The following is an 11,328-nucleotide window of genomic DNA, read 5'->3' as shown; positions in this document are numbered from 1 at the left end:
GTCTTTCCAGCACTGGTTCATATTGAAAATTATGTTAGCAAATGCATACCTGAGTCAGTTAGTTCCTTCTACCATCCCTTTTTCTTCTTGCAAAGTCATATATAGTTTATATACAGACTCTTTATTGAGCAGCAGTGACCCAATGCAATAAAATGATCTGCAGTTCTTATGTCGGTGCTTGCACAGGAGGCAGCACTGTGTGTTCCAGAATTGAAAAGAATTTAATTATTTTCTAAAGCTGAGATTTCAAAAATGATCAGTGATTCTGGATGTTTTGTCTTCCTAGTATCAAATATTGAAGGAACGCAGTTCAGAAACCACAATGGCTTTTGGCAAAGTAATTGTGTGCACAAAGCAAATACTTCCCTGGTAAGCTATTCACAAAAGCAAGAGCATATTCACCAGTCACTGAAACCCAGATAATGAAGTCTGAAAGAACAGACTGTATTTCTAGGGATATTTTTACTGATGCAGAAGACTTTTTTTTTTAAATACCCTCCACTGAACTTATAGCAGCTATGAAAACCAAATTGAAGTCCTCAGGGCTGTATAATCTGAAGAACACAGATTTTCTGCAAATGTTGTGCTAGGTATGTTAAATCCGATATACCATGGTTTTGGCATTCAAAAACTTTGAAATACTTGTCTCCCTTTTTTCTGTCTTTATATATTGGTATGGCTGTTAATGCATGGAAGGAGCTCTGTCATGATTTCCCTTCCTATTTTCTCAGAGATAATAAACAAAAGAAAGTATTCTGGGCCCAAATTTATTTGATTTCTAACCTAACTAAATCATAATCACAACTTTCTCTACTCTAAAATTCACTAGTAAGCTTGAATTGACTTCAATTTTAGCTTTGGGTTCTTGAATGCTTGGTGAAAGCCACTTTTCAATAGTATATACTAATTTAAGTATACTAATTTAAGTATACTATATACTAATTTAATAAATTTAGAAATGTGTCAGTTGTTTGATTTATCCACTGGAAAAAAAATCCAAAACAAAACATTACTGCAACACACTGTTGAAGAATTCAGGAAACTGGGTTCTAACACTACTGTTTTATACTTCTGGTGGCATATTTTGTTCAGTCAAAAACTGAAATGGTACCATGTGATGTGTACGAAATACACTATAAAATGGATGGCAGCATATTACATATAACCAGAGAATGATCTAAAAATAACCATTAATAATTGCATTAATTTATAAATTAACAAATGGTAAATAATATTGCCAAATAAATTTGTGACCATTTGTGAGTGACTGATTACTAGAAAAATCATTTAGAACTCATCTGATCGATTTTATTACTTGCACTTTCTTAGCTCAAAGTTAGATTTTTACTGTATTTAAATGTAGCTGGGTATAGTAAACAACTTTGAAAAAATTGTCAGAAAGTAAATCTAAACATTAGGATTAAAACTGTACTGTATTCTGCACCAGAATTATTGGGTTTTGTCCCAGTACTTCAGGCCATCCACTGTGCCTAAGCATGAACTGCTGCACTGAGTAGTAACAATATAATAAACTGTTCTTCCCCTTCCTCCTAACAGTCTCTTCACAGGAATACTCCTTAAATCTCTCTCAGCTGATTTCAGAAATTGTCTGAAATAATCAGAGTGATTTTCCTCTTTACTAATTGCAACTGACTAGCCTTAGCATCTAATCCACTCTTTGTTTGGTTTTCTTCTTTTTAAAATATGCAAGATTTTCTTGTTACAAGAAATCACTTCTCTTTCACTGGGTTGGTTTTGGAGTGTTTGGGTTTTTTTAAAATTTCTGTTATTATTATTTCGATACTCTAGATTTCATCTTTAAGGATGATAACAACCATTATAACTCACCCTCTGAGAACACCTCTGTGGATGGTCTGTGGGAAAATGGTTTGAATATCTGTCCTACCTTGTCCTGTTTATCTGGAACTGTTTTCAATGTGAATGTCTTAGTGGATCAGCAGATGACTAACAACATGGGCAGTTTAAATAACAGGCTAAACTATGGCAATCTTCACATTCCATCAGCAGAAATCTGCAAGGTGAAAGATTCATTTGTTCCACAACCAGTTTAAGAAATCTGCAAGGTGAAAGATTCATTTGTTCCACAACCAGTTTAAGTCAAGATGACTTAATGAAGACATTTTAATGTACATAACACAGATGCTCACTCACTGTCATAAACTTAGTGTGTTTTATATGACACAATGTCTGCATGTGTAAGCAGCATGGCAAAAACTTTATGACATTGACTGTGATCATGCCTCAGTCTTTCTGAGTTTTCTTCTTTTACTCTGAGCTATATTGCTAGTAGTGACAATGGTGGGGGGGGGGAGAGTAATTGTTCTTTTAAATTTAATATGCAGGAACTAACACTGTTACTGCTTAGGCAAGAGCTGCAGACACATAAGGTGAGAGCTAGCTGCACAATCTAAGGCACAGCTCAGGGCAACACCTGCACATCAACACCAGGAATCTTAACAGAGGCAACTACACAACAGCAGTATCTCTTCCTTCCTTTCACTAGCCGGCTAATATCCAAACTTAGGTACCTAGGCTTATGACATTTCAATGTCCCTGCATGTTCCCACATCTCTGCATGAGCTCTTAATTCCAGGACACAATCATCTCAGGAGCGTAGTTTCCAAAACCACATCACTAAATAGGCAGCTGCCATCAAGACTTATTTTCAGCTTGGTGAAGTTGATGTCAACTGGCAAGTGGACCTTTGTGTATAAAGGGCTTGCACAATTCTGTTGAGCTTTATCATAGTGTTGCCACTATCACCTAGTGGGCTTGGTATCACTATTGCGGCTTGGTAGCCACTGCCAGAGCTGTTCAAGAAACTCTCTGAGTTTGGTCCACTGCACACATTTAATTTCTGAACAACTTATGAATCCTAGAGTATTATGAATTATAATCCCATACTGCAACACTCAGAGATGCTTTTCTAGCCAACTACAAACAGACTATTATTAGAAAAAGTTGATCACTATTGACTTACCATTCTAAGCACCTAGATTTGTTCCTGATTCAGCCTACAAAAATGTACCAAAACCATTACATAGTTTGGATCACATTTGTACTATTGGTGTGAGGATTTCCGTAGTCACACTTTTAACAACACAGAGCCATCATCATGATTTCAAATATGTGCCTCCAGTCTCTCCACAGAGAAAAGAACAATAGCAGCAATCCAAAAATTGCAAAGGCTTCAGTCCCTACTTTTTGCACAAAAACTGTACTTTTTGTACAGTTACTACAAAATCCTACCATGTAGTGGCTATTAAAAGCAGAAGCTGTTTTCTTCATTAATGCTAGTCTTGATACACAATCTGACATTGATCCACACGTACGAATAGCATTATCTGGAAGTATGGATTACTTCTTACACAGCCTTTTTAGGATGCTGCAGCATTAACTAAGGAAGCTACAAACAAGTATGAGAAACATGAAGGTCTCTTACTAACTGCTTCACGGAATTTCTCTGACAAATCTCTCCTTACTTTCAAGTAAAATGAACTTGGCTAAATGCAATTAATCCAGAGGGATGTTTCTATAGTTGTAGCTATTCTTCAGTGTGTATTTTGTACAGTTTACTTAGTGAGTAAACAGGAGAGACAGTAAAATGAGATGATACCACATTCCTAACATAACTTCCATTTCCTAATTTAGAAGGCTAGCAGTCAAAAACACAGATCAAAATGATTCAGAGAAAAGACTTCAGCAAGGAGAGTATTTGTAGCATAAAGCACTGCTTGGCATATATTTGAGAGTGGTGAATTTGATTTTAAGGCATTTCCAACTAGCCCAGTTAAAAGCCTAAGGTATTAAACATTTGGGTACTTCGTTCCCTTACTACTATTTTTTTTACAAGTTATACTATGGTTTTGTTAGGATTCTAATATATGTGTCCTCTTAATTCACTTCTCTTTTTGTGCTTGTGCTCAGATGAAAACATTTCAGCTGGAAAATGGTATTCAGATGGTAACAAAAATTCATGGTAATGTAACCAGAAAGCTGCAGGGAAGGCCTTAGGTGTGCAGATAACCTATGTTCTTTGAGGAGCACTGCGTAATTTGTGCAGCGAGACCTATTACCAGACAGCTCAGTCCAGAGCTCCTCTAACAGGCAGCTGCAAACTCCTCTAACAGGCAGTGCAAGGGGACTGGTTCATAAAACTCTTCTGATTATTCCTACACTATTTCTTTCCAACAGAGGCACTGCCCTTGCAATGGCATAGAGATCTTATCTTTAGTTCTCTTCTATTTCCTTTTATCTTCCACTTACAGGAAAAGACTAACAAACCTGATCTACCACCTCTAAAGCTACAGCTTTCTACTTTCCATTCTTCATACCACATGTTCCTGCTCTCTCCACAATGTGTGAACAAAAGCATCTGGGCAATGATGGAAACACGATTAACAAACAGGTCTTGGGTAAAAATAACAGTGTGGATCCTCAGTCCAACACATCAGTTGGGAAAAAAGTTTGTGGTAGCACCTGATGTCAAACACAAGATGCAGCAGCTACTTACTGCGTGAGTAACTGCACCCTGCACTCATCCTTGTCCCCAAAACCACCTCAGGGACAATGTTCAGACTGGACACTCACAAGGCCTTCTCACGTGGACTTCATGACAGAACCATAGAATTGCCTGTGTCAGATGGAACTTCAAACGTCATCCAGTTCCAAGCCCCCTGCCATGGGCAGGGGTGCCTCCACTAGGCCAGGTCGTTCAGACCCCCAATCCAACTTGGCCTTAAACACTTCCAGGGACGGGCCATCCACAGCTTGGCGGGGCAACCTGCGCCAGGGCCTCACTCCCCCTCACAGCAAATAACTTCCTCCTCAGATCTACTCCACACCCACTCGTTTTACGTTTGAACCTGCTCCTCCTTATCCTGCCACCCCCGGCTCTGGTTCTCTGTTTCCCCCCCCACCCGCTCCTCTCCCTTCCGTCCTCGCTCCCCACACTCGCAAGGACCCCCTCAGCCCCAGCGTCAGGCGCGCCTTTTCCGCCCGGACCAGTGATGCGGACGCTCTGTGACGTCACTTCCTCCAGCTCGGGCCCGCCCCGGCCCCGCCCCCCCGTGCCGCCACCGCCCCTCGGGGCCTCGGACACCGGAGCGAGGGGAGGGGGAGGAGGAGAAGGGAGAAAAGAAGAAAAAGAAGGAGCAGAAAGAAGAGGAAGAGGAAAAGGAAAATCAAGAGAACGAGAAGACGGAGGGGGAGGATCCGAAGGAGGAGGAGGAGCGGAAGAAGGAGGAGGAGGAAGAGGAGCGGAAGCGGAAGGGGGAGGAGATGGCGGCGGGGGCCTCGGCGACGGCGACGACACCGATCCGTAGCGCGGGCGGGCGAGACACCCGCGGGAGGGCGGAGCCGCCGCTGCCGCCGCCGCAGCGACCCGGCGCCTGCTCGGAGCAGTGACTGCCCGGCCGCGTCCCCCTCGCCGCCGCCTCCCGCAGGCCGCCCGGCCCTTGCCCAGCCCACATCCGCCCCCACCCCCGGCGGCTGCGGCGCTCTCTCGTCCCTGCACCGGCGGCGGCTGCCCCAGCGCCGGCGAGGTCTCAGCTCCCCGTCCCCAGTGGTGCTGTGCCCAGCGGTCCCGTCGGTGATTATGCGTGGTTTGCCGCGGATGCTGTGTCTCTCATTCCGCTGATGCCCCCGCTGTTCCCCCGCCTAGGCTAGAGCAGGCTGAGCGCCAGCTCCTCTGGGAATCTTCAGCCATGTATTTCCTTAGCGGCTGGCCCAAGAGGCTCTTGTGTCCTCTGGAGTCCCTGGAGCGACCGCTTCACATCCAGACGGATCCCCAGAGAGCTTTCTTCGCAGTTTTGTTCCCATCTCAGCTAAGCATCTGGTACTGCAGAGTGAGTATCCACCGTTTTATAAGCTCTTGGACGCTGCTCTGTCAGCTGAAAAGACCTGTCCTCTGCTAATTTTTTTTCTTCCAGAAACGGTTGTAAAATTTGATGCTAACTTTACAGGATATTCCTGTATTTGTGAAGCTGAGCGGTTATCCACGATGTTTAGTGATAGTGGTATAGTCTTAAGAAAATATGCAACACCAATCTGCTTACAGTTAACACTGGTTTTTCCTAAAAAACGAGACTTCCAAGCAACTTTTTTTTTTGAGGCTGTACATTCTGCTTGTGCTTAACATAAGGAGTATTGGTGACAGGGGTTTTTGCATGTATGTTTCATGGCCTTCCCCTTTGTATTGTCTGTGTTTAGATAACGAATATATGAATATATAAGATATGAAGCACTCTGTAAAACATGGAGCAAATGCTGTCATTACCCAGAATGTTGTAACGTAGAAGTTCACAAAGTTTTCTTTTTATGGAAAGTTTGAAAGTTTTGTGGCTCTAAAGAAGACTTGTCATGGCTTTTGCATGGAAGGTGCTGGTTTACCTATATCTAGTTTGAAACTGTGTGAATAATTGACATCACATTGTATTATCTGGTAAGAAAAATGCTGTTTGTATGTTTGATTTGATGCAGTCAGTGAAAACTGTGATACTGACTTTGAATTTTGATGCTGGATCCTTTTAAATACTGCCTAGATTAGACCCTAAATCTGTCTATAAATATCTCTAGATCCAGGTGGTTTATGAAGTTCATCTCAGATTACCAGGGAAAACAACAAGCCAGTTTTAGAAAGCTTGTACTGAAAAATGTCAAATGACAGTCATAGCCTTAAAATCTTGTTTTTAAGATACGCAGCAATTTCATCATGTTATGTTTTATTGTGCTCAGTAAGGCTGTTCAGTAGTTCCTGGCTGGGGTGCTCATGCTGTTTTTTGAACCTAGACAGGTATCCGGCTGGCACATAATCAACTCTGCTGTGTGAACAGCATCATCTGGCCTCCGTTTTCTTTGGTTTATGTCACACAGTGTATATAAAGTGTACACTTCTTAGTTTTTTGCCTTACAGTTGGAGAACCTGTAGTTGTAGTCTGTCAACACGGCAGAGCTGATCTTTTTCATGGAAAGACATAGAAAACAACAGGCTCATGAAATGCTTCACAAGATGTGCCCTGTTGTCTAGAATGAAGTTTACTTTATGGTCTGTTTTTAAGGACGAGGTTCATTAGCTTGCATGCTTAGACTTGTTTTGAAATGTTAAACATTGTATGACTTGCTACACACAGCACTAGAAGAATTCACTTGGTGCAGAAGAGTTGACTAAACTTACAGATCATTAATATATTTAAAATAGATTTTGAGTCCATTTGTAATGGGTGCTTTTGAGGAAGGTGCCAACAGGCACCAGGCCTGACTGCTGACTGATCTTAAACTGAAAAACATGTTACATCTCATAGCCTCTGTGGACAACTGGGTGTTATCAGAAACCTGGAAGAATACAAGTTTTGGTCAAGGTCATTTTAAAGCAGAATTTCTTGCATTTTTAGGTGGGGTCCTGAATGTGGTTTGTTGGATTTTTTTCCCCAGGCTTTTCTTTTTTTCAATTTCTTGTTTGTTTTTGAAGGTAAAGCTTAAAATCATATGTTTGAACTTCGATAAAATACAATTACTGCATTCTAGAAAATGTTTTCATTAGTCAGAAGTAGAGTCTTTGGAACAAGGATAAATTCTGTCAGGTTGAACTAACTTGATTTCTTGTCACAAAAAGCCTTCAGGCTGGCATTCTTGTTAAGACTTGTTACTATTTCAGTTGTGTATCAAAGGTTTCATTTAAGAATGAGGGGATGAGACTGGGAAAGTTCTGTTTTGAAATTTTCAGAAAGAGAGCTCTTTGAAATGCTTAAAATGCTTCCAGGTGTGTGAGCTTGCATTCAGTATGTATGTTTTTAAGGTGACATAGTAATGTTTAAAACTCCTTTTCACCTACTGTGCACCAAGAGCTAGTGGAACTAAGGAAAGTTGATCCCAAAGTGTGGATTGCTTCCTGTTTTATAATCAGTATAGGTATTAAGACTCAAAACAGGGTAATTGGTGTTGAAAAAAAACTGACGGAATTCTGCTATTGTTTTTGAACCAAAAAATTCTTGACTTCTTTCATGTTAGGAGAGATTGGATTGTGGGTAGAGAAGACCACTCAGGTGAATGATTTTGATCGTGCACCAGTGTTGGTGAAAGGTTGTTGAGCACAGCCCCCAGATATAGTGACATTTATTTATGAATCAAATGCATGTCTACTGTACTAGTATACACATTATCTAGCATACACAATGTAGTCTAATTTTTTTCATCTGTTTGGAAGGGAGCTACATTGGTCGCCTAGTCTAACTGCCTGACCAATTCTGGGCAATCAAGTTAACTCATGTTATTAAGAACATTATTCAAATGCTCTTATATACACTAGTAGAGTCTGGGCATCAACCACGTCTTTTGGATGCCTGTTTCAGATTTTTAAAAGAAAAAAGAAAGAATGAAATAATACCAAAATGAACACCTTTTTAAATTTTTACTTTATGTATTTTTTTAGTGGTATGAAAAGTTCCTGGATTGGATTCTGTTAAATACACTCCACTGTGGAGACCTCTGCTCCAAGCATTTTCCTTAAATCAGAAGTTTTAGGTTTACATGCTGTAGATAATTCCTTGACACTTAAGAGCCAGCATAACTGTTTTCATTGGTAGCTTGTCAAACATTTTCATTCTGGTGGTTTAAGTACTTGGATGCTTGAAATGAGAAATATCAGCATTCTGAAATGCTATAATGAGATAATTGCTGTTTGATAGATTGACTTTGGAACTGAAGATGAGGTTTCACAAGGCAGCTGTGCAGTCCTGTGTATCATCATCTTTCCTGCCTGCATCTCTATTTTAATGGAGCTTATGATGGACTAGTGATGTTTTTTACAGGGCTGTAAAGCTTAATGAACAAATATAAGCCTGTTTATTTAGTTGATGAAAGAATGAAAGGAACATTAGAGTTGGCCCTTTGAAAGTTTTACTCCTTTGGCAGTTGTGGCTTTAATTTTAAATTGGTTTAGTTATCTCTTGAATTCTGGAAATTCACCCACAGGGCTCTAGGTATTAAGAGACAAGGTAATGTCGCTAAGGAAGAAGGTGTCATAGACAAGTGGAGTTCTCTGCCTAACCCTTGATAAGTGAGTTGTGTGCAGCAAGAATAGGCAACTGATGTAGTTGTACATATAAAAATCGTTCAGCGTTTCCTTTCTTTAGTATTAACAAACTTGTGACAATGACAGGAATAAGTGCTGGCCTTGAATATTTAATGAAAATAACATCCTGTAGGTTGTTGGGACTATCTGCTATGACTTTGCCAGTCAAAACCAGTTTTGTGAGCCCTTTCAAGCTAGGAGTAGCTTGTCCCATTTACTCATTCAGAGGAGGATTCTTGATTACCAGTATGCTTCTCTGCTTATGATTTACGTTTACTCTTGTTTTTCTTCTATTTTGGTTTCTTTTTTTCTAATGATCTGATATTGAGTCTGAACACCTAAATGAACTAAAATAAGCTTTTGGGAAAGCATGCATGTCAGAATCCTAAATTGTCAAATAGTTGGTATTAGTTTTAAGCACTGTGTAAGTTGGTATTCAGACAGCTCTCACAGCTCTCTCAATGTGCTCTTCAGTCTCTAGCTGTTGCCATATTGGAGTTGAAGTTGAGTGAATGTGTGCTTTGAATCTAAGCATACAATAGGATAAAACAGGGGACTGGGCTTTTGTTAGGGAAGTGATCTCTGTAACCTGGAATTTTGCCACACTATAAAAGAGTTACTTGTGACACAGTGCATGGAGTTCATAAGATATATGAATAAATAAATTAAAATTGTCTGCAATTGTTTCTGTAGTGTTTTTTTACTTATGAGGGTTGTTAAAAAGAAATGTTTTCACCATGCTTTCAAGATTATGTTTTCATCTCAGAACTGTAAGCAGAGTAATTTACAGAATTATTGTGTGTGGCTTTTTCTTAATAGAATTGGATGCAACCTCTGGAGGCTTTTTATCTAGAATTTTATTGCAGAATGGGACAACAGATGTCTTGATGTAAGTGGTTGTGTTGGTGAACAATATGATACAGATAGCATCAGTGCAAGTTAAGATATCTTCTGCTGTGTTTTCTTCCTTACTAGTCTAACCCCCAAAATGCTGATCTTTTATTTAGGCCGTTTAGACACTTGTCTGAGAAGTGGATTTCTTTTTATTTGTCAGCAACAGTAACAGTTGTGCTGTTGCTTCTTTTAAAAAGGTGCACTTATTATATAAGGGAAAAAATGTTACATTGATGAATTTATCTAATGAAATCCAGAACTGTCATGTGGTTATTTAGTAGGATTTACAGGCTTCCAATGTCTTGTGTGTTATAAAATAGATGACCCCTGAAAGCAGTGTCATAATTACATGCATGATGGAAAAATGCATTCTCAGTTATGACTTTTCACTGTTAACACTTTTCAGTGTTGAGTTAGTGGCATGTAAGAGAAAACCAAAGATGTATAGAATATGCCTTTGCTTTTTGGCAGCATTTTTGAGCCGTAGGTTAACTGAAAACTTTCGTTTGGGAGAGGTAGTGGTTGACAATTCTGCACTTTGTTTTTCTGAATTATTTCACAATAGCCATGAAACACATGATTGGAAGCTGTGTCTGCTCTGTTGGGTGGATTTTCTGTCGATTCTGAGCTTTCCAAACACTTTCAAAATTAAATTAAAGGAATTATGCTTTTATAATTTGCTTTTAGAAATTCGTTTGTCACCACCATTTGTCAGTGACCATTCTGTTACTGACAGAATGGCCTTTTGTGGTCTATTTCTACAAACTTTTCTGTTCCTTATTGTGCATATGCTTGCTCTTCTCCAAGAAGAGCAAGCATATGCACAGTAAGGATCCTTTCTTTTTATTAGTTTGTAATTTTACAAAGCTTTAGCATTTAAAGCAAAGCACAGACCATATAGTGACAAAATAAAGTACACAGTGTCACCAGACTTCTGTTCTGTTTTGTGGTTTTCTCCCAGACTTATCTTTGTCACTTAGATCATAAACTCATCTGAACAGTGTTTTTGATTTTTGTCTCATGCCTACAGCCTAATGAAGTGTTAAAAATTTGCCATATAAAACTAAACAGAACATTGCTGTTTTCAAAGAAATGGTTTCTTTATCCTCAATGAGATGGATTTTTGATATCTAGACTAATACATGGTCAGCGGATGAGACTATTAGGTTTTAACAATTATCCACAGTCAAGCAGGTTCTTGGATTGAAGTTACATTAAGAAACCCAAAACGGTACCATAAGACCATGTTGCATATGTGCTGTCAGGTCATGTGTTTGCTTTTCAGACTTAGTAGTTTTCTGCTGTATTTGCTGACCTACTTGTAAAATCAACAATATGCACAG

General features: G+C 39.7%; 1 protein-coding gene across 4 annotated transcripts in view; it reads left to right on the top strand.

Moving 5' to 3' along the window:
* The first annotated feature begins 5,117 nt into the window (after positions 1–5,117).
* Positions 5,118–11,328, top strand: part of RIC1 (RIC1 homolog, RAB6A GEF complex partner 1) — a 46,933-nt gene continuing 40,722 nt past the window's right edge. For all 4 annotated transcript variants that reach the window (XM_050987410.1, XM_050987411.1, XM_009098986.3 and 1 more), the window contains exon 1: positions 5,118–5,867. In XM_050987410.1, coding sequence (XP_050843367.1) covers positions 5,727–5,867 — 141 coding nt within the window. In that variant the 5' untranslated portion in view covers positions 5,118–5,726. The remainder of the gene's footprint in view (positions 5,868–11,328) is intronic.

The sequence above is a fragment of the Serinus canaria genome, chromosome Z (genome assembly GCF_022539315.1).
Source record: "Serinus canaria isolate serCan28SL12 chromosome Z, serCan2020, whole genome shotgun sequence".
In the NCBI taxonomy this organism is placed as follows: Eukaryota; Metazoa; Chordata; class Aves; order Passeriformes; family Fringillidae; genus Serinus; species Serinus canaria.
The sequence above is the reverse complement of the archived record's forward strand: the minus strand, read 5'-3'. Positions and strand labels throughout refer to the sequence as shown.